This window comes from Camelus ferus, chromosome 7, assembly GCF_009834535.1.
Source record: "Camelus ferus isolate YT-003-E chromosome 7, BCGSAC_Cfer_1.0, whole genome shotgun sequence".
Classification (NCBI taxonomy): Eukaryota; Metazoa; Chordata; class Mammalia; order Artiodactyla; family Camelidae; genus Camelus; species Camelus ferus.
The window spans coordinates 10230077-10254028 of NC_045702.1; the positions used below are offsets into that span (position 1 = coordinate 10230077).

The 23952-nt window shown below is 33.2% G+C and overlaps 1 protein-coding gene across 4 annotated transcripts in view; it reads left to right on the plus strand.

Annotated features, from left to right (window-relative positions):
* MKLN1 (muskelin 1) overlaps nt 1–23952 on the plus strand; it is a 320903-nt gene that overhangs the window by 266702 nt on the left and 30249 nt on the right. For all 4 annotated transcript variants that reach the window (XR_004321257.1, XR_004321256.1, XM_032483347.1 and 1 more), the window contains 3 exons: nt 18977–19124; nt 20067–20181; nt 21632–21771. Coding sequence is in view for 2 of the 4 variants with exons in the window: in XM_032483347.1 (XP_032339238.1) it covers nt 18977–19124; nt 20067–20181; nt 21632–21771 (403 nt within the window). In the remaining 2 variants the exon portion in view is untranslated. The remainder of the gene's footprint in view (nt 1–18976; nt 19125–20066; nt 20182–21631; nt 21772–23952) is intronic.

The window sequence follows — 23952 nt, forward strand, 5'->3', positions numbered from 1 at the left end:
CTTTACACTTTCTGTTTTCACTATAGTGACTTATATATATTAGGCATGTGTAGTAGAGTATGTCTTTGAGTTTACAAGCTCAGCATCCAAGAAGTTATTCTCCTGATGATATGGTGACTAGTTTGTCTGAGATAATCCCAGTTTATGCATATTGCCCTGCCATAATTATTAATAGTGCCCCACTCACTCTCAAAAATGTCTTATTTTGGGTGATAATTTACATAGTTACTCTATATAGTAGTCTCTTTGCCTGTGATTAGTATACACAGAAGAATGGTATTTGTTTTAAGGCCCAGTGTTTTAAAATACCTAATTTGAGCAGTAAAGTCAGAAATCAGATCAGCTTGCTTTTCCTTTTAGCTATAATGTAAAAAAAAAAAAAAGTATGCATACACATATGTATGTTCTTTAAAACTTTTTTTTATTGAGTTATAGTCATTTTATAATTTTGTGTCAAATTCCAGTGTAAAGCACAATTTTTCAGTTATACATGAACATACATATATTCATTGTGACATTTTTTTTTTCTGTGAGCTACCACAAGATCTTGTATATATTTCCCTGTGCTATGCAGTATAATCTTGTTTATCTATTCTGTGTATGCCTGTCAATATCTACAAATTTTGAACTCCCAGTCTATCCCTTACCACCACCTCCCTCCCCCCTTTGGCAACCACAAGTTTGTATTCTATGTCTATAAGTCTGTTTCTGTTTTGTATTTATGTTCTTTTTTATAAGATTCCACATATGAGCGATCTCATATGTTATTTTTCTTTCTCTTTCTGGCTTGCTTCACTTAGAATGACATTCTCCAGGAACACCCATGTTGCTGCAAATGGCATTATGTTGTCGGTCTTTATGGCTGAATAGTATTCCATTGTATAAATATACCACATCTTCTTTATCCAGTCATCTGTTGTTGGACATTTAGGCTGTTTCCATGTCTTGGCTATTGTAAATAGTGCTGCTATGAACATTGGGGTGCAGGTGTCTTTTTGAAGTAGGGTTCCTTCTGGATATATGCCCAGGAGCGGGATTCCTGGGTCATATGGTAAGTCTATTCCTAGTCTTTTGAGGAATCTCCATCCTGTTTTCCACAGTGGCTGCACCAAACTGCATTCCCACCAGCAGTGTAGGAGGGTTCCCTTTTCTTCACAGCCTCTCCAGCATTTGTCATTTGTGGACTTTTGAATGATCATATATATGTTTTTTAATTGTTGTTTATATTTAGGAGGTTTTTTCTTTTTAAACAAAAGATAGCACCACAGTAAAAAAAAGTACATGTGAAGTAGTTTGACCCTCAGGATCCTTCTCTCATACTTCCTACTAGGCAGAGGCCAGAGCTTTATTTTCTGGGGAAGTGAAATGATAGAGGCTCTGTAGAGGCAGAGGGAACAGGGTAGAAAACAGGAGAATTAAGTCTATATACTGAATAGTGGAACTTCTAACCATTTCCCTGCTCCCATGACGTTAGGCATATGTCTCCTGGCAAAAGGTTAGAATCACATTCTCTGGTGGAAATGTGTGGCCCTAGAGAAAAGATTTCCAGATACTGTTGTTTGGGAATATCCCCCACAAAAGTAAAATGTCTAATCTTACTGCCTAGTCCCCAATACAGTGGCTACTTTCTTGGCCCAATCCCCCAACAGTGGTACCCACTGTACACATAGGGTTTTAAATTAAATTTTATTTCTTCACTCTTAGTGAACTATCAGTTCTTCTGTATTAGGACCTTCACCGTGAAAGAGAGAGACCAAAAAAAAAAAACAACAACAAAAAAAAAACTTGAAGACAGAAATCTGGATTAGTGCACTGAATGCAAGTAAATGAAAATAATGATCAAGATCACTTTTGTTATAGAAAAGGATACTGCATACATAAAACAATAATAGGATGTAGTAAGAGATAAGAGACTAAGAAAGTTTTTGGAAAATAAATTTTGTTAGAATAAAAAGTAGAAGAGTTATAAGACACCTCCTGAAAAGTAGACAAAGAGAGATGGGAAAGTGGAGAAAATAAGGATCTTAGAAAATCAGCTCAGGAGATCCCATGCTGAACCAATAAGAGTTTCTCCAGCTATAGAGAACAAGGAAAACGGAGAACACTAGATTATAAAACAAAGAATTAACAGAAAAGTCCCAAACTGAGAAGTATTGGTCTTCACATTGTAAATGACTCTCTTTGGTAATCCATACATTGAATTTAGAAAAAAACAAAAACCCTCTCAATCTGAAGGCACATCATTGTTCATTGTGGAATTTCACCTATCAGGCATAAAAGGAATATTTTTTAAAATTGCCAGTGTAAAATGAGGTCACATTCAAAGTGACAGGTCTTAGAATGATACAGAAATTCTAAGCAACTTTGAAAACTATAAAGGGAATCAAGGTCTTAAAAATTCTGAGGGAAAATTATCATCAACCTGAAATTTATTCCTAACCAAAACATCAAGGAAACAAGAGGGAAACAATTCTATTTTCAGAATGTATTGTGTTTATCAATGGTATGTGTTTGTCTGCAAGTAATAGAAAACCCAGAGAAGAATGACTTAAAATAGGGAAACTTTCTCTCACAGCACGAGAAATCCAGATGTAGATAATCTGGGACTGATGTAGTGACTCAAATATCATGAAGGCCCTCAGGTTCTTTTTAATTTTTGTTTTTCTATTTTTAACTGGTTGTAGCCTCATGGTGGCAAGTTGGCTGGAGCATCTGAAACTCTATGCCTTCATTCCAGATAGGAAAAAAAGAAGGAGAATAAAATGTACCCAGAAAGCTCCCTACTTATATTTCATTGAGTAGGACTATGAAACCTGGCTTCAAGAGAGTCTGAGAAAAGCAAGCATTTAGCTTTTCCAGCATTTATCTAGTACACAGGGGAAGTGGCTTGGAAATGGCTGTTGGATCATGCATTCAACAGTATGTGCCACAGAAGATTTAAAAAATGATAGATCTTTTAAGGACTATATTTTAGGAAATTAGTACATCATATATGCTGACAAAAGGGAGTAAAAGCAGTTAGAAAGAAAACATGCTGAGAAAAAGAGGATCCTGCAATAGTTATATTTGAACATTTGGAATAAAAATGTTGATTAGTAAATAACGTCTGTTGTAAAAGATTAAGGATAGGAACATAATAGGAAAAAAATTTTTTTAGGAAAGGAGACATCATCATAGTATTTTTCTTGGCTCTACAGTAAGCAGTATTTCCCTAATCATAATACAAAAACTACAATCAATTTAACTAAAAACTGGGTTAAAATTTAGTGGGAGGATAGTGTCAATGTAGTAAAATTCTTCATCTACTATAGCAAGAAGTAGCAGCTTAAGCACATTATGTAAAAATATGGAAGGGAATATCAGAAGAAATGACTAATAACATTACTTATCCTATCTAAAGTTGTCTTATTTGTTTACTCATTTATTTTCTACTGCCATATGATTTAATCTGTGGCTTCCTCTAGCTTTTAAGATTTAGTCTAATTTCCCATTAAAATAACTAGGAAGAGGGCAGTAATAATTCCCTACAATCCTAACACAGCTCTGCCTGGAAAAGTTAGTGAAGATAGTAATTGGTTTGACAAGTATGTGTTGAGAACTACTACATGCTGGCTCAGTGCTAGACTAGGGATACAGTGGAACCAGATGATCGTGGTCTCTCAACGTGTTTATAATCTGGCTAGTAGGTGACACTCAGTTGGATTATAGTAGCTACTCTTTATTTGGACCCTACTATATGCCAGTCATTAAGCATGGAGCTTTATAAATAGCTCTGGTTGGTGGTATTATTACCTAGAAAAATTGAACTCAGTGAAGTATTATATTCAGTAATACACAACTAGATAATGACAGAGCTGGAATTTAGAAGTTTTAGTGCAAAGAAGGCATTTTTTCCCACCATACTACTTCCCAAGATTAAAAGGAAAAAGTGGCAGAGTGATAGTGGTAAAGATTTAGCAAAAAGTTCATGATAGTAATAACTTTAATGACTATCACTTGAAAGTTTTAAAAAATGAGTTGTTATGATTTAGTAATTTGTAAAATTGGTCAGTATAATGTTTCATTCATGGTTATGACTAGCTTTAGAGCCAGCAAAGTATAATAATTGTTCTTTTTGTTCAGTTTTGTTTTGATTATGGTAGTAGTAATATGCTCATTGTAGAGAATTTGGAAAATATAGAAACATGCAAAAAAGAATATATATCAAACCATCCAAATACAATCTATTAACATTTTGATATATATATTTCCTTCTAATCTTTTTAAAATTATTTATTTTCTAAAATTTAGCATAATTTTATATTCTGCTGTTTTTTAACTTACACAAAATTGTAGTTTTTCTTTTTATCATTATGGTTTTATTACCAAGGACTAGAGGTATTAATAGAAAAGACAACTGAATTCATTCCTTAATCACTGCTATAATCAACTTTTATAAAATTAGAATCAGTAATTTTACTATGGGTTCTTTAATTTTTAATTGATTTATGGTGAATTATCCCACAGCACAAATAAGTTCATTGATAATTTATTGATCAGCTACTACTATCTAAATTTGACCTTCTCCCTTCCTTTCTCCCAACATATTTCAGTGCCTTCTGTATGCCAATTAAGTTTAGTTCTATAGCTGTGGGCCTAGGGGATAAGATTCCTGCTCCCAGAGGACTCATTCTAGTGAAGAGAGACCTACAGTTGTCTCCTAAGTACTGTGAAGAAAAAAAATGAGTAACATAGGAGGTCCCGTTTAGATAGAGTAGGTTGGGAAACTGGCTCTGAGGAGGTAAACTTCAAGATGAGAAGTAAAGAGTTAGGAAAGAACCATGTGGAGAACTGAGAGAGAGACATGTACAAAGATTTCAAAGCAGGAAAGAATCTAGTGTGTTCCAGAAACAGAAGGGACTGGTGCAGACTGAGGATGGGGAAAGTTGGTGTGAAATGAGGTTAGAGAAATAGTTGAGAATCTGATTATTCATTCAGTGCCTTGTACAAATGGAGGAAATTTGGATTTTTTTTCCCTAAATAGGAAGTTATTGAAAGATTTAATGCCAGGGTCGTAATCTGATTAAAGTTTTGTCTAAATGTGCATTTTCCAAGTGGTTAATTTTGACTATATGCCTGTAAGTTGCATTGTCCAAAGGCTGTATGTGCATCAGGTGCTTCAACTGAGGATTTTTTATGCCAGAGTTGAGAATCTGGTTAGAACTACTTGGAAATTTTTCTTGCCTAAAACTGTTGCTGTTATTACTTGAAATTGTGAAATTCTCAGTAGCTCTATTGGCATATTAGAGTGAAGCTGAAATACTTTCATTTTTCTATTTTTCTTATTTTTTTCCATCTCCCTCACTCCCTCCTTCACTTCTGTCACTTCCTCCTGCTCCTCATTTCTCTCTCTTCTTTCCCATCCCCCCCTTTTCTTCTTTTGTACTCCCCTCCTTAAGTCCCCTTTTCAGTTTCTGTCTATCTTCCTTGCCCAGCCCCTGCCCCTACCCCAGGGGTTTCTGATAAGTGGTGAGGATTGAGACCCACTGTTCTGGTTCTTCAGACCCTAACCTTAGTTCCCTGGGCAAGTTACCTAATGTCTTCAGCTTTAGTTTGCACGTGTTTAAGTGATCCAAATTATACTTTAAGGAAAATAGTATTCCTACTCATGGCTACTCTAGGAGTAGAAATGGATTGACTCTCTGGGCTGGTATTGTCGGATACCTCAGTTTTCACAAGAGTATGTCAATACTACCTACAGGTTCACTGATCTATTCAGTAATCAAATCAAGTCAGTTTTACCTGTCTTTTCTCTCTTCCCATTGCTACTTCACTAGTTTGGGCTGTCAATACCTGTTTGGCCTTGTTTCTAGTCTTCTTCCTGGGTATCCCATCCCTCCCCCAACCCATTCTTCACACTTCAAGCAGAATGCAGCTGTTCTGTGTTACCAGTTAAGTGCAGAACCGTACACTTTAACATTTATTCAAAAGATTTTTTATTGGTAACTACTAGGTGCTAGAAAATGATCTAAGGACTAGAGATACAACTGTGAATAAGGGCTCTATCTTCATGAAGCTTATAGTTGCACATAGGGAGGAAAAAGTAGTAGATTGACAACCTTATCTTTTAATTAGTACTAATAAGATAAGAAAATATCTTTAAAAAAATCTTTTTTAAACCCTGATTTTTCTTCCTTGCTTAAAATCTTTTTACTGTTTCTCTTTGCCCTCACAATTAAATCTAAAATTCATCCTGACTCACAGATTCCTTTATGATATGCTTCAGCATCGTTAGTTCTCCATTCTTGGTATCCACCAATTCTTTGTTTCATGACCACCAAATATTAACTCTTCATTGATAGTATACTTTTTCTTGCCTTTGGAGTTTTGCCCATATTCTTCTCCCTACGTGAATCACTCTTTCCTCCCACCTCCAAAATGTAGTGTACTTGGGCTCATCATTCAGATCTTGGCTTATAGATCATTGTCTCCTGAAATTCTTTAATTCCTCAAACCCAGGTTAGGAATTAGAGCATATGGTTCTATCTTTAATTGTTAACACAATTCTAGGTATTCACCTGGCAGTATAATCTTGACTTTGCTTTTCAAAACCTGTAAAAGCTCAGACTTTATTTAGGATTTCTTAAAGAGCATTCAGTCTTTTCAGTATCCTAGATCTCCTAAAAATTTCCCCACTGGATTAAGTTAGTCCAATCAGAAAACCTCATGTTGGAACTATGGTATATGTATTATCCTCCTGTAGAATTACTTTTACTTGATTTTTTTAAAGTCCATTTAAATTTTATCTTACTAGATTGTTAATTATTTTGTAAGCCATTAAAAATCCTTTGAAGGACAAAACAGTACTATTTAAATTTCTAAATTATTAAATATTCTTAGAAAGCACCAATTTTATTACATTACATGGATGCTCTGTAGCTCATTTAAACATTCTATTTATTAACTGTTCTTCAAAAGCTGTTTTATTATGGTTAATTACTGTAATTGAAGATGGACTTAATATATAATTACTATGTTTATCTGTGATTCAGTAATGTGGGTTATTTGATTAAAACTGCTTTTATGTGAGTTTCAAATTGGATTGTTTGAAATCATAGAAGAAATTTGTGTGAACTAGTGAGATCACTAATTAGAGATGGTATATCTAATTGTAAAATTGCTGCTTCTTGTAAATTTTTATTGTGTCAGATACTATAAAATCTTAAATGGTTACTATTTATAGTTACTTAAATAAATTACTCAGATTTAACATTTTAAGATCTAAAGAAACATTAGTTCTTATTTCTTAACTACAGTATAACAGTTTTATGTCTCCCTCAGAAGGAAATTATAATTTAAATCAGTGAATTGGCAGCTGTTGAGGAAGAAGGGATTTATTAGTATTGTGTCTAACACATACATAATTACATCCAAATTCAGCACATCTAAAATTTGGGGGTTTTTTCTGAGTAACTTTTGGAAGTAAGTCTGTGAACACAAGGAGCTTAGCAGACTCCCCATATGTAAACTCTGAATTTAACACTAATTGAAAATTATGTTTAGAAGTCCTGTCACACCAGCAGAACTTACAGTTTACCATAGAAATTCAGTTTATTATAATGGAATTACTTTCTCATATCTGTATTATTCAAGGTAACAAACACATATTGTGTCTTCACCATTTGCCAGGTACGAAGTTGGGCCTTGATGACACAGAGCTCTCACAACCTAATCCCTCTTCTGTAGTAGAAGTGTGTATACTTGTTTTGTTCCTTAAATTCTATCAACTGTATTTTCCCACATCTGCCACTGTTTATTCCCTTCTGTTCTAACCATAGTGGCAGATTGGTATAATTGAAAGAATAGTGAATTCAGAATCAACAGCTCTGTTCATCAGGGTCTGCCACTTATCCTTCTGTAACTTTGCCAGAATTATATAACTTCTCTGGACTTGACTATCCACCTGAAAATGAGGGGATTTGACCAGTTGATCTTTGAACTAATGAATGTTATTTAATTTGACCAGATGATTTTAAGGCTTCATCTAGCTCCAGAATTTTGACGGTTAAATTTCATTCCTTTCTGCTTTTATCAGGCTGTGAAAATAACAAATATGAGCTGTATTAGTTATGTCTGCAAGATCTGGTGTGTCTGTAAACATAATTTCATGAAAATCTTAAAAGCAAAATCTTACTGATTTTCATTTCAACCCTGGGAATGTGCTTATTGTGCTTACTGATACTGTTTGTTTTTTTAATCAAGTATGTATGTGTGTGTGATGAGTCCTTATGTTTTTGACCCTTTTAGACTTTTACCAATTAACTAAATAAGGCCAATTCAGCAGTATAGAGAACATTCTGAAGCTAATGATTTCCTATCATTAAAATAGATTAGCTACTGAGCTAGGAAATGGTACTGCTTATTTTCAATGTAACTAGGATTCATTGCTTTCTATTTAGCATTTTATATTTGGTATACTATTATTCAGATAAAATTGGATTATGTACTTCTTTTTCTTCTCAACATTACTGGTAATAGTAACTTTCTATAACTTCCCCCTTTTACCTTTGGAGGAGTGTTTTTGCTGGTTAAAAACTTATAAAAGTATTTCATATTTTTAATATAAAATTTAGGTCATTTGATAGTAAATGTAAATTAAAAGTTCACCTGTAAAAACAAGCATTCAAGAACACTAAAGGCTGTTTTGAAAATGAAAGGTAATGAAATAATATTAATACTACCAGATATTTATAAAGCTGCAGTTCTGTACAGATTAAAGGGATGGAATAGAACAGATAGTGTAGAATATCCCCAAGTACATGTGAGAATTTAGTATATGGTAAAGTGGCACTTCCAATCAGAGAAGCAAAATAGATTATGTGATAAATGACACTGAAATGTTACCTAAGACTTGGCAATAAGCAAAAAGTAAAATCTGGGACTCTGATGTCTGTATATCACAAAAAATTCTAAGTAGACTCAGGTTTTATACTTAAGAAATAAAAATACATGTCTAATTGTTCTTAATAATTTAGAATTGGAAGACCTTTCCAAACATGGTGCAAAACCCAGAAGTTATAAAGGAAAAGATTTAGTTTGATTTCTTTGCAAATTAAAAAATTACTTATGGAAAAATACTTAAATAATAAATGACAAACTAGCAACTAAGACAAAGGTTAATATCCTACTGTATAAACAAAAGACTAAAAATCACTAAAAGAGGAATGATTGTTTAGTAGAAAAATGACAAGCAATATGAATAGATAGTTCAAAGAAAATAAACAATTCAAAAAGCTGATAAATTTACTTCTGTATAGATGTTCAGCTTCATTCATAATTTTTAAAATATAAAGTAAAAGATCATTCACTGAATGTTGATATCTATTAAAGTATTAAATACATATACTCTTTGACCAAGCATTTTTTTCCCAGGAATTTATCCTACTCACACAGTTGTGCAGATGCATAAAAATAAGCTGTACAGAGATACTTATTGCAGTATTGTTTGCAAGAGTTCAGAAATCTGGAAACAACTTTAATTATCCACCAGTAGGTAACTGGTTAAATAAATTATGGTTGATCTATTCAGTGATACTAATTCTTTGTAACTTAATACAACTGAGATAGATCAATAAATACTATATTATTGAGTGTCAAAACCTAGTTGGAATTTTACAAAAAGTAAATAATGAGTAGTAGAAATCTGGGTTCAGTTAAAGTGATAGAAGTTCTAAAATAATTCTAAAATTTATATGGAACCACAAAAGACCCAGAATTGCCAAAGCAATCCTGAGAAAAAAAAACAAAGCTGGAAGAACAACTCTTCTAGACTTCAGTCTGTACTACAAAGCTGCATTAATCAAAACAGCATGGTATTTTCAGAAAAACAAACACACAGTTAAATGGAACAGAGCCCAGAAGTAAACCCACACACCTATGGTCAATTAAGGCAAAAGAAATAAAAGCAAAAATAAACAAAAATATGACCTAATCAAATGTAAAAGCTTTTACACAACAAAGGAAACCATCAACAAAACAAAAAGACAACCTACAGAATGGGAAAAAATATTTACAAATGATGCAACTGACAAGGGATTGATATTCAAAATATACAAACAACTCATACAACTCAATATCAAAAAAATAATAAAACCAATTAAAAAATGAGTAGACCTAAATAGACATTTTTCCAAAGAAGATTTCAGATGGCTAACAAGCACATGAAAAGATGCTCAACATTGCTAATTATTAGAGAAATGTAAATCACAATGAGATATCACTTCTCACCTGTCAGAATGGCTATCATCAAAAAGTCTACAAATAACAAATGTTGGAGAGGATTTAGAGAAAAGAGAACCCTCGTATACTGTTGGTGGGAATGTAGATTGGTGCAGCCACCCATCCATGTAAGCTAGTATGGAGGTTCCTTAAAAAACTAAAAACAGAACTATCATATGGTCCAGCATTTCCACTCCTGGGTATATGTCTGGAAAAAACAAAGCTTCAATTCAAAAAGATACATGCACCCCAATGTTCATAGCAGCACTATTTACAATAGCCAAGACATAGAAGCAACCCAAGTGCTCATCAACAGATAATTGGCTTAAGAAGATATGGCAGGTGTCTGTGTGTGTGTGTGTGTGTGTGTGTGTGTATACACACATACATACAATGTGTGTACAATACACAAAGGAATATTACTACTCAGCCATAAAAAGAGAATGAAATATTACCATTTGCAGTGACATGAATGGACCTAGGGAATATAATGCGTACTGAAATAAGTCACACAGGGAAAGACAAACATCATATGATGTCGCTTGTATGTGAAATCTAAAAAATAATACAAATCTATATACAAAACAGAAACAGACTCAAATGTAGAAAACAAACTTATGGTTACTTAAAGGCATAGGGAAATGGGGAAGGATAAATCAGGAATATAGGAGTAATAGATACAAACTACCGTACATATATAATAGATAAGCAACAAGAATTTACTGTAGAGCACAGGATATTGTACCTAATGTCATATAATGACCTATGATGGAATATAATCTGCAAAAAAACACAAATCATGCTGTACACCTGAAACTAATACAATGTTGTAAATCAACTATACTTCAGTAAAAATACATAATAGACGTTCTCATTTTCCATATTTAGAATTTAAGAATGTGGCAGACATTGTTGGTTGCTACCCTGTAATCATCAGCCCTTTCTTATTAACCAAGTCATGATTTTGTTTAATGCCAAGTTGCCCAGGGGTTGAATTGTGATTAGCCTAAAACAGTAAACAGTCATTGTTATCCTTTGCCAGATTACTTCACTTTCCCTGCCTCCCATGTGACACAGTTATGGCCAATGAGATATAAGGAAAGTCTCCTGGAAGACATTTGGGGAAAGTATCTTCCCTAAGAAAACAGATGCTGAAAGAGTTATTTCTTTCCCTGGTTTGAATGCCCTGTAAAAGGATGTGATCCTTAGAGCTGGTACTAGCAACTTTCAGAGATGAGTGGAAGGCCAGGAGAATTGTAGGGTCATTAATCTAGCACCATGATTTGGTTGAATTGCTGAGCTATCCTGTAGGTGTCTACCTGCAAAAATTTGTTATATGAGCTGCTTAATCTATCATTATTCAGGTTTTCTGTTACTTGAAGCTGAAAAGTATCCCAACAAATAGAGTATTTGTGGAAAACTTTTTATTAAATTTTTTATTTCTGTGGCATTGTTGTTGGGGGGAGTTATGCTATTTATTCACATTTAAATTTCACCAAATACTTAGCTCAAGTATATGCTGGCCTGAAGTTCAAATTTTTGAAATTAAGATAAATGGACAGCTTTTAAGGGTTCAGTGTATTAAACACTGCACAATATATTCAACAATCAGAAAAAAAAATCGGGGGGGTGCGTTGTGTATATCTATATGTAAACAAGTATAGGGACAAGCCCTGCAATTTGAGGAAAAGCCCATTCAGGGTGGTCCTTGGTTGCTGACAAAATCTCCACTTGACTTCAGGCTGGAGACAAACCAAGGAGTCTGTCAGTAAACAAAGACCACTGAGTTCAGGACAAACAGTAGTAACAGGATATTAAGGAATTGGCTCTTGCCAGTTGGGATTGTGGGGGCCAGTCTGAAGCAAGCAGCGCTGGCTGGAGGCAGGAAATGTTGCAGCTCAAGTACAGGATCTGGGGATTAGAACAGCAGTCCAGAGACAGAATGGTTAGTGCTTTCTTCAAAAATTCCTGGGTTTTCCAAACAAGTTCCTAGGATGCTTCCCCCAAACAGGGTCTGTGGCAGTTCTGAAAATTGTTTTCTGTGTCTTAAGTAATTAATAAAGGATATGTGTGTGCATTGGGTCATGAAGCAAAAATTAGTTCATGAATCAGTACAAAAAGGTAAAAAGGTATCTTCCTCAGGAATTGAAATGATTTCAAAAATATTTTTGTTAGCTTTTTATTCTCCCAATAGGGTTCCCTTATGTTACACATTTTGGTAATCTCCTTTTATGTAAATCAAAGAAAGAGAAAAAAATGTGATTCAGACTGTCAGATAAAATATTTCACTTGATTTCCCTTTTAGCTGTCCTATTTCATGTATTAAAGATGCTAAAGAAAAAAACAGGAGAGTTGAACAATTATCATTGTAGTTTCCCGGAAAAACTGTAAAAATAACAGGTTGACAGTAATAGTTGTTTATTGTACAATTCTTATTCTCTGTTTTCTCAAGTAGGTGTCCTTTAAAACTGTGTTTATGATTAACATGATCTTGTTTATTGATCTGTTTGATTAACTTTTCTTTGTGAGTCAGTTTTTATAAAACCTGGTGAAGACTCCTGGCATTCAGTCAAGCTTTTTGGCAGTTGACTCTAAAGCCTGTTAAAATATTATATGTTGCAAATCTTTTATTCTTTCCCCCACCACAGCTACTACCCATTAGAGGTTATTAAATTGAAAGATAGCCTTGTTTTCTTCTTAGAAAGATATTTAATACATAAGACTGTATTAATAGTTATGATATGTTAGAATGAAAGCTTCTTTCTTGGTTTTGACCTTTAAGCCTTTTCAGTTTTTGATAATGCCATTTTTGTTCAGCCATTTTTTATTTTTATGAAATTATTACAGAAGTAATGCAATGTGCATAATCAATAAAGCAGAGTTCAAACAGTGTAAAATGCTATGAAATGAAAAGTTTTTCTGTCAAAGTGGCAAACTTAACACAGGTTGCTGATTCCTTTCCCTGAAATCATCCCTGGCCTACAGGAACTCTTTAAATGAGACACAAGCTATCTCTCCTTGAGTTAATTCTTGCTCCTTCACTGTAGAAACTAGCAGTAGTAGCCCATACCACTAGTGCCAGAATCAAAAGAACAACATTATGGCAGTGCAGAAACCCCAGTGGAGTTAAGAATTGATGAAAATAGATGTGGACTGACCATCTACTCTCAATAATTCATTTCTTCCTCCCCTCCCCTCCAAGTCCAGGGAAACTGCCTTTCACTTCCGCCAAAGGGTTTAAAGCTAAGAAACCCTTGCATAGAAGGGTGATAGTAAATGGAAGTGATAAATTGATCCTTTGTTCCTAGACTTCACCATCAACCTGAGGGCTCTTCCTTGTTTTGTTGGAATAGCTCCTCGAAGAACTTTTTCAGATGCAGTCACTGATGTTATTTATTATTTCTGCTAATCCAAAGATTCCTTTATTTTGCCCTCATTGTTGAGATTGCTAGTTTAACTGGAAATAGAATTTTAGTTCCATATCTTTTTATATTCCAAGGAAGTTTGAAGTTGTTACTCCATTGTATTCTAGCATTCTTTGTTACTGATAAAAGGCCTAATGTTAGTTTGATACTTACTCCTCTGTAGATAATAACCTGCTTTTTCCCTCTCTAGAAGCTTTTAGAATTTTTTTTTATTCCTGATGTTTTGAAGTTTCACTAGGAGCTATATTTAGAGAGAGAGAGAGAGAGAGAGAGAGAGAGAGAGACAGAAATGTAATCTTAAAAACAACAACAACCATGCTTAGCGCCCAAGGCGCTTTCAAACAGGATACCTACTTATTTTTCTGTTCAGGGAAATTTTCTTTCTTTCTTTCTTTCTTTCTTTCTTTCTTTCTTTCTTTCTTTCTTTCTTTCTTTCTTTCTTTCTTTCTTTCTTTCTTCCTTTCTTTCTTTCTTTTTTTTTTCTTCTACATTGTTTCACCTCGCCTTCTGGGGTTCTTTTCAGACAATTTTTTTTTTACTTCAATGGCTTTATTATCTGTGTCCCTTTGCTATCATAATTTCTATATCTTTTTGCTATATATTCTGATAATTTATCAACTTTGTCTTGAGACCACTGACTTTGTTTTTAACTATGCCCATTTTGTTTTCATTCTGTCATTTGATTTTTTAAATCATAGTTTTACTTTTTAACATCTTTTCATACTCTGCTTCTTTTTATGAAAACTTATTCTTGTTTTACACGTTTTTCTTTACTCTCTACAAGGATAGTGAGTTTGGGTTTTTTCTTCTAAGTTCTGTTCCTTTCCGTGATTTATCTTTCCCCGTTCTATTTGTTCATCCAGGCCCCTCTCTTTAGATTGCTAATTTTTTTCCTCATATGTTGTGTGATTCCTGTCTTAACATTAAAATTTATGAATAAAGGACTGTATCAGTTAAGAAAGTTTTGACAGTGGTTTCCTGTGCATTGTATAGGTCTATTTTTCTATTTTTCCCTTAAATCAAACACTGACCAAGGGTTCTGTATGAATGCATAGTACATGCAGGCTTTCTAATAGGGTGAATAAACTGAATCTAGGCAGGCAAGTTGGGACATACATGATTATCAAAACAAAGCACAGCTGCTTTGTCTCCTATATCCTCCCCTAATGTCTGTGGTGAAGATTTGCAGTTACTTTAAGCTCTGCGCTTATTCTTACTCAAGCCCCTGTGTCCTTATTAGAAGCTCTCCACAGCAGTCATTCTCATTGTCTACAACTTTTTGTATTTGATGACTTATTTGGAAATTTTCCATCTTTTATCTCTGATGAGTTGGGTTCTCTTTTTCTTGGCTGTGATTTCTGTCAGTACAATCCCAACTGCTATCTTCCAAGATTCCAGAAAATTTCTTGCCTCTTGATGTTCTTGACATAATTTCCTCTTTTCTAGTCCTATTCTTTGGCTTTTATTTTTCTTTTTGCTATAGTGTTGTTTTTGCCAATTCAAGTGGGGTTATGGAAAGGAGGGATAATGTAGTTGATGTTTAGTTTGCTATCTGAAACAGAAAGTCCCAACCTTAGATTTCATAAGCAGCTTCTGTTTGTAGTAAAAATTCAATTCTAGAATGCATACTAGGGCTAGGCCATAATTCTTTTAAGTATATGTAATTATATGTAATTTTTTACATTTTAATTTTTTAGTAAAAATGTGTAAAATCTTCATTTAAGATAAAAAATAGGGTTTTTTCCTTCTGTTTACAAAGGAGATAAATCAAATTTAAAGTATTACAGAAATGGACATTTTTAATAGTTTCTTGGGGAAATTCAGACTGCTTTTGAAGTTAGATAATGAAAAACTTTATTTTTGTTCGTTTTCTATTGAAATGTTTTTTGAATTGTTACTGTATGTGGAATGGAGTGGAAGTAGGAATTATGCTTAAGTACAATTTGTAAAATTTAAGCAAAAGGCCATTAACATAGATATATTCAGTTTAAGTTTGAATTAACTCCCTGATCTTTAGGAACTCTTCAGATATAAGTTCTCATTTTTATTTTTTAGAGAAAGTATCAAAAATACTTTTTAATACTTAGTTTTAGTTTTATAATTACGCCAGCAAAATAGTTTTAAAGCTTTTTTTTTAGTGCCAGTAAAATTGTCTTTTGAAACCTGAAATCCCTTCCCATCTAACAACTTCCAAATATTAATGTAGAATTTTGTTTGTGAGAAATTTGGAAAGGTATGTGAAAATGTTTCACTTAATAGTAAAAGTCTCCAGTATTTATACCCAGATATTTTTTTTTTCTATATTTTGGTTTGGATTTTTCTTCTTACAACTATAAAGGCAATATATATTGGAAATTTTTATATTGTGTAATTGAAAGTTAAAGTATCCTAACTCCCACCCCACCCCCGAAACTATTATTTACAATTTGGTATTCTTTCATATCTCGTATTTTTTCTATTTACATACACACATATATTTTGTATATAGACATTTTCCTTGTCTTTAGTATGCAATAAAACCTTTATTTGTAAAGGCCTGTAAACTTCAGGATTAATAGGAATGTTGTTCTTGAGAGATTTTATGTTTGAATATTCTTAGAGTAAAATATTTGGATACCTCCAAAAAAAATTTATTGAAACATTTTTATTCTTATTTTTCACAAGTTTCTTTTCCAAGCTTGGTCTCTATTAAGTTAGTGTAGAGACTGTTTTTTAGTACTTATGACATAATTTTCTGTGCTGATGATACCCATTTCATGGAAATAATGCTTCTTTATTGATATTTCCCTACTACTTTTTTCCAGTCCACCCCATTGCACTCATAACAGCCTCCCATTTGATCCGTGTATCTCAAGAGCCTCTCACTTTGCCTATCCATACTGCACACTAGTTGCTGGCAGTCATGTTAAATGATGCAGCCGCCCTGTGGGGAGACATGAAGAGGGTTGGGGAATGACGGACTGCTAATGAGTATAGAGTTCCTTTTTGGAGTTATGAAAATGTTCTAAAATTAGATTGTGATGATGATTTTTCAGTGAATATACTAAAAAAAAATTAGGCTGTATACTTTAAATAGGTGAATTGTATGGTTTGTGAGTGATATTTTGTAAAGCTGTTTTAAAAGCCAATAATAGATTTAAATGTATAACTTTGGGGCAAAAATCAACATTATGCAGAATAAAAGGCATATTATATATGAAAGATCGAAGAAATGTGAAGCACATATTTTCTAGTATGCTTTATAATCAAAGTAATTTTTTATAACTCTTACAGTACAAATTTTATAAACATGGTAGTCTTACCTCCCTAAATATCGTAAACCTGCTTACTGCTTTTGTTTTTGAGAAGCAATGCTTGTCATTTTTCTCTTCTGCTACAAAGCTGCTTCTAGACAAAACGTAACAGTATGGAAGAGGAAGCCTATAAAATTTGGTCTTAAATTCTTCCACATTTTTGCATGCCTCCCCCGACCCAATACTTAAATTCCCCTAATTTCCTCTTGGTGACTCCAGCTCCATTTTATAGAATTCAAAATTTCTTTTCCTCTTGACTGATTTCCACTCCACCCAGAAATTTCCATTTCTTCAGTGGGTCCTTATTTAAGGTAAGAAGTTTGTTGCATTAGTTTATAAGCCATACATTTCTGATACTTGCATTTTAAAAGATTACGAAATTGGGGTTAGAAAATGTTGTCTATGAAGAGCCAGATGTAATTGTTGCCGTTGCATCCCTGCTATTATGGGTGAAATCAGCCACAGACAAAACATTAATGAATGGATGAGCCTAATTTGACCCCAGGAAGGTCAGATCAAGCCATCGTGTGTCAACCCATGTTATAGAATTCTTAATCCAAAGGCTCAGTATTAAAGATGAAGTGGGATGAAGACATTTAAGTGCAATAAATTTAGGCATTTATGTCCTCCATGTCTACCACTAATGAAAATAATTTTTATTTCTATACTGCTTTTCTTTCTTCCAAGGTTATCTGAGGAACGGAGGTCAGAACCTAGGCACTTTTGAAAGTTTACCAAGGCTTATTAAGGGAATACAGGATTTACGTAACCACTAAAGACTGTATAGCATGAATGTTGGGTTACTATTAAGATTAGGTTGATGTAGGTGTGTGTATATATAAATTTAAATTTATTTGTATATTGATGCATATAAATTGCATATTGTGTTATATATGTGTGTGTAATTTTTTAATATGTTTACTGTGGGGTACATTTGGATAGTCTGTAAAATATCCCAAACAAATTTATTGAATTTGAATGTAAAATATGAATGAATTTAAGGTGAACAGGGAAAAAATAAATACTGTGTTATTTGACCCTGCTAATGTAGATGAAGATGAATGAATATCAGTATGGTTAGCATCTCCTCCAATAGTATTCTGTATTGACTGAAGTGTTTTACTTCAACCTGATGTTTGTTTAGCTTTTTGAGTATATAATAATTGCTCATGTATAAAAGAAATGTAATTTTGAAACAATGGCATTGTTTTAGATCTATGGCAAGTATGTTGTGAATCATAAAATTATATTTCAACTAATATTTCCAAGTAACAATAATGAGAAGCTTGGCATTTGCCATATCAGTGTTTCACAAATTACTGGATAATGCAGAATGACCGTCACTCATTTGATGGATTTCTGAAAAAATAAAACATTAACTCTGGCGAGTTTGAGCCACTCAGAAAAACAAAATGGCGTGTTTTATCCCCACATATTTTATTTTATTTTTCTTAGAAACTGTGTCATTTCATTGTATTTCATGAGCAGATATTTTAGATGACTCTGACCTTATTAAACAAAACTGTGTTTCACTTTTGTCAAGTTTTTTGTTTTTCCAGGTCAAAATTTGAATATTTTATCTCTGCTATTAAATTAGGACTGACCTAGATAATAAATCAGCTATTGCCCCTCCCCGCAATAAAAATGATTACATTGCATACCTTTTTCTACCTCTTCCCTTCCTCTAGCTCCATTCTGGTAGTTAGCATTCATTTATTTGTTCAGCAGATACTTGGGTAACTGTTATATACCAAGCACTGTTTTAGGCACTAGAAACAGTAAACTAAGCAAACTCTGCCCCTGTAGAGCTTATATTCTTGAGTTGAGAGGAGGCAATAAACAATTGTTTATTGTTTAATATAAAATTTATGTAGTATGTTAGGAGATAAGTGCTATGGACACAGGTAGAGCAGGGTAAGGATGTATTAATCTTTTGTAGAGAGGTTACTAACTGTTAATTAATGTCAATATTGTCACCTTATTTTCTCTTTCAATTTGTAGTTCCGATGACAGGATTCACACAGAGAGCAACCATTGATCCAGAACTGAATGAAATACATGTCTTATCTGGACTCAGCAAAGACAAGGAAAAAAGGGAAGAGAATGTCAGAAATTCTTTCTGGATTTATGACATTGTGAGGAATAGTTGGTAAGATGCTCTTGTCTGTGCTGCGGTTTCAGTGTAACATATATTTGAGATGTTGGTTTATTCAAAAGAAGAGAGAGATGGAAGGCTTGTGTTAATTTTTTATGTCATACATTTTAATTTCCATATTGGGGAGCAGAAAAGTCAGTGTCAGAGCCTGTGTATACAGTCATGTTCAGCAAATGGACTTTACCTCTGAGTTATTCAATTAGCAGATGTTTCCCGGTCTGAGAATCAAGAGAATTGTATTTTAGCCTAGCTTTTGCTACTAAGTAGATGTGTGAACTTGAGAACAATATATTTTTAATGTTCCTAGGTCTTAGTTTTTATAAAATGAAGCAATTTGACTAGACCAGGATAGGGGGTATTATGTAGCATTTCAAACCAGGGCCCTTTTGTCACAGAGCATCTCACAGAACTGTACATTTTGCTTTGGAAGACACTGACCTAGAGGATCCAGCTCTAATGTTCTGTGACTACTGCATAAGTAAATATTCTCCAGCACTTCAGAGAACTTCCTCCATTCAGTAATGGAGGGTGATGTTCATCAACTAAGGAATTTATTATTTTCTAAACAAGACATTTATTTACAGTAAAAATGAGAACAGTCTGTTATTAGCTTTTTTATTGTGAACAGATAAATGGGATATCATCTCTTTGAACCTTTGGTGTAGGCCTTCATTATGCTGTTCCTGTTTCATAACATGAAGTAGATTGTTCTTAAGTGAGGTTTTTGATGGGCATTAAAGAACTTCAGAACTCAGTTGTAACAAATTCAGATTATTTTGTGAGAGTGACAAGAAATTTAAGATTTGATGTAAACAAATTTATAATTCTTCTGTTGTTAATTAGGTGTGCAATTAATTTGTTTGCTACAATTGTATTAACATTAGGTGTGCTGCTAATTTTCTAGGATAGAATGCCTTAAAAAGCAGTGTCTTGCAGGTCTTGTGTCTATAAGAATGATCAAGCTGCAAAGGACAATCCAAGTAAAAGTCTTCAGGAGGAAGAACCATGTCCAAGATTTGCCCATCAGCTTGTATATGATGAATTACACAAGGTATCTTAACTACACTGACCTGTAGACTTTCCATGACGTACAATCTGAAGGAATCCCAAAATATATCTTTTTCTGATTATTTTTAAGTAATTTGAATAAAAAATTATAATACATAACAGACATTTACTAGAATATGTAGCAGACATTCAATATTATCCCTAAAATTCCCTAAGAGATTAATCATTTTTGCATAGTCCATAATTCCTGGCACTTTTCTTCTTTTGAAAATGGTCAATGGCTGCTGCTTCTTAGCTGCATAAATCTGATGTATAGCATGGCCTATTGTTTCTACAATATGAACATTCAAGTAGGTGTACAGTTTTCAGCATTTGGATACCTTTTTCCATGATATGAAAAGGTGTATATAACTTCCTGATTTTAGATTTTCCCATTGTGTGAGAGGTCTTTTGTCTTTATTTTTCCTATCTGTGACTGACATATCTTTTCCATCAGCCTTGTGAAAACAGTCCTGAATTCTGAAGTTTTAGTGTCACTAAGTGTTCAAGAGTGGTTTCTTTAACTATTTCTCCCTTAAACTTTACATATAGTTTAATAATTAGGCTCAGATTATGTAGTAAATTACTGATATAACCTGTATTCTTTATTCTTTCTGTTTAGGCCATACATGATTATTTGATCTCTGTCATTTGAGAACTTTAAGTAAAAGACACCATCGGAATAAATGAAAGCCCTTTCTCTGAAAGTCTCCCAAATTAAAGGACAAATGAATTTCCGTCTATAGAATGGAAATAATACATATGTTATATAACAGTACTGATTATAAATGTTTTCAAAATTTCAGGAAATGCTTTAACACTTCGAGTACAGAATATCAGTAAAACAATAATTAATATAGTGAAATCATTATTGCATTCCTTTCATGTTTCTTATTTGGTAATGAATAATAGAATAATATTTAAAAAGTTACTTCACAAATCACATGTGCCACTTAATATTTGGCCTTAAGGCTAAAGCAAAATTAAGATGCTAAAATTTTTAAAGTTTCTAGTTATTGTTGACCTTCAGTGATTCAACTTGTGAATTTTTTTAAAGATATCATTTGTTATTATGATCAATACTTGATTAATTTGATAATCCCCATTATTTGTTGTCCTAAGCAAACTCTGTATCTTGAAATAGCTTCTTAACTATGATTGCTTTTGTTTCATGTCTTCCATTGTCAGTGTAACCTTGATAATCAATTTATTTTAATATACGATGTAACCTAAGGAAGTAGCCACATTACTTTAAAGTAAAATGGAAACTTGAGAAAAATCAGAAGAAGCCTTTGCTAGAAATGTAATTATGTTTTAGTTTTTTTTAATATGGGTAAAGCTAAAGAAGTTACTTATTACACACTACTACCAGAATGAAGAATTTTACTATGGCTTCTGTAGTTTCTTGAGTATGCATACATTTTTTAAAATCTGATTTCTTTTATTTATTATAGGTTCATTATTTATTTGGTGGAAATCCAGGAAAATCTTGCTCCCCAAAGATGAGATTAGATGACTTCTGGTCACTGAAATTGTGTAGGCCTTCAAAAGATTACTTACTGAGGCATTGCAAGTACCTCATAAGAAAACACAGGTATAAAAAATAGTTCACTGAGAACTTTTATTTAGCATTGTCAACTATTGTTGGTATTACCTAAACTTTGGAGATATGACTGTCTTTGGAAATTTAGTGACATGACAGTGTAAATACTGTGAAGATAATGACTTTTGTAAATGTCTTGTTATTTTTATTTTTGCTTTCTTCTTTCAAAGGGAAGTACAAAATGAAGATAGATCTTGATGCTAAAAATTACTAAAGATAGAGCAAGGAAATTTTGCAACTGTTAAAATAATAAAAAAAATTTCTCTGAAGCTGATGAACCTACCTTCAAGTGATTCAAGGCCTAACCACTACAAATTGTGTCAGTTTTAGACTGCTTACATATGCCTGGCCTGTTGATGACTCTCTTAACAGTGAATGTGACGATCCAGTTGACTAAATAATACCTTTATAATTTATGTTTCAGAATACAACTTCAAATATGGTTATGGTTTTACATCATTACCTTTGCCATTTAATTGCAAAATCACATACTCAAACATTTTCATACATCTCCTGGGTCACTGTTTGCTTTTTAGCCTTAGCAGGTGATAAGCTACTGAAAAATGTAGAAAAATACCTCTGTCCCCTTGGTTACTGATAGATTATAATAAAAACTTAATTTGGAGAAAGGGAAGGTTAGCTTTTAATGATGATAATAACTACCATTTACTGAGCAATTTTTGTGTACTAGATCCTGTATGTTATCCTCACAATAAGCCAGTGGGGTAGATACTATTATTATCTCTTTTATAAAAGAAGAAATGGAGACATTTTTAAATGGGTTGTATAACTCATCTAGCATCACTCGACCATAAATGACAGAGACAGGATTTGATCCTGAGGATTCTGACTCCAAAGTTTACCACTGCACCACCACCACCACCACCACCACCTCCACCTCACACACACACACATGCATGCATGCATACATACATATGTATGTTTATATGTTTATTATATAATTGTATTTTATACAAAATATAAATACATTAAAATCTGTGTGTAGGTATAACTAGATTTGTGTTTCTTTATCATATCATGTTTACTTATTTCTTACTCTGCTTTTACAAGTTGTGCTTGAGAGATGTATTGATAACAGAAGCTAGTTACTTCTGTTACTTTGGCATTACTATGAATAATTAAGAGTATTTCCTATAGAATCTTTAGAAGAAATGGTGTGAATCTTCACATTGGCTGGATGGCTAGAGATAAATTCCTTTTTATTAACAAGATTTAAGGTACCTTCAGCTAATATTTATATTGCTAAAATTTTATTTCTTGGTACTTTACTTAATGTTAAACTTTGTTTTTTAAAAGGCTAAGACAAATTTGGGGAAATCATAGTGTTTTTTTTTCCCTTCCTTCAGATAGAATAGCTGTAGTTGGAATATTAAGTTGTGCTTTTAAAAAAATTTTTCTGACCAAAAGCCCATTAGAGATTAAAGGAGACTGTTTAAGAATTGAAACTTAACTTACAAATGCTTTCCTCTGACTTTTTTTTTTATGGAAGTACTGGAGATTGAATGCAGGATCTTGAGCATACTAACACATGCTCTACTGCTGAGCTATACCCACCCCTCTTTTTAAAAAATTATTATTCTTTTTTCTTTTTTTATTAGTAGGCTTTATTTTTTTAGAGCAGTTTCAGGTTCACAGCAGAATTGAGCAGAAAATACAGAGTTTGCACACAGCCCTCCCCCTCACACACATTATATACTCCCCTGCCCTCAACATCCATCATCAGTGTGACGTATTTTGTAAAATCGATGAACCAACATGGATGCATTATTATTAACCAAAGTCCATAGTTTACATTAGGGTTCACGCTTGATGTTGCACATTCTATGGGTTTTGACAAATGCATAATAACATGTAGCCACCACTATAGTATCATACAGAATAATTTCATTGCCCTAAAAATCCCTTTTGCTCCGTCTATTCATTCCTCCCTCCCTCTCCCCAAGCCCCTGGAAACCATGATCTTTTTATTGTTTCTGTAGCTTTGCCTTTTCCAGGATGTCATTTGGTTGGAATCATACAGTTTGTAACCTTTTCACACTGGCTTCTTTTTCATTTAGTAATATGTCTTTTAAGTTTCTTTCATGGCTTGATAGCTCATTTCTTTTTTTTTTTCTTTTTTTTTAACTACATGTATATTTTAAAATTTACATA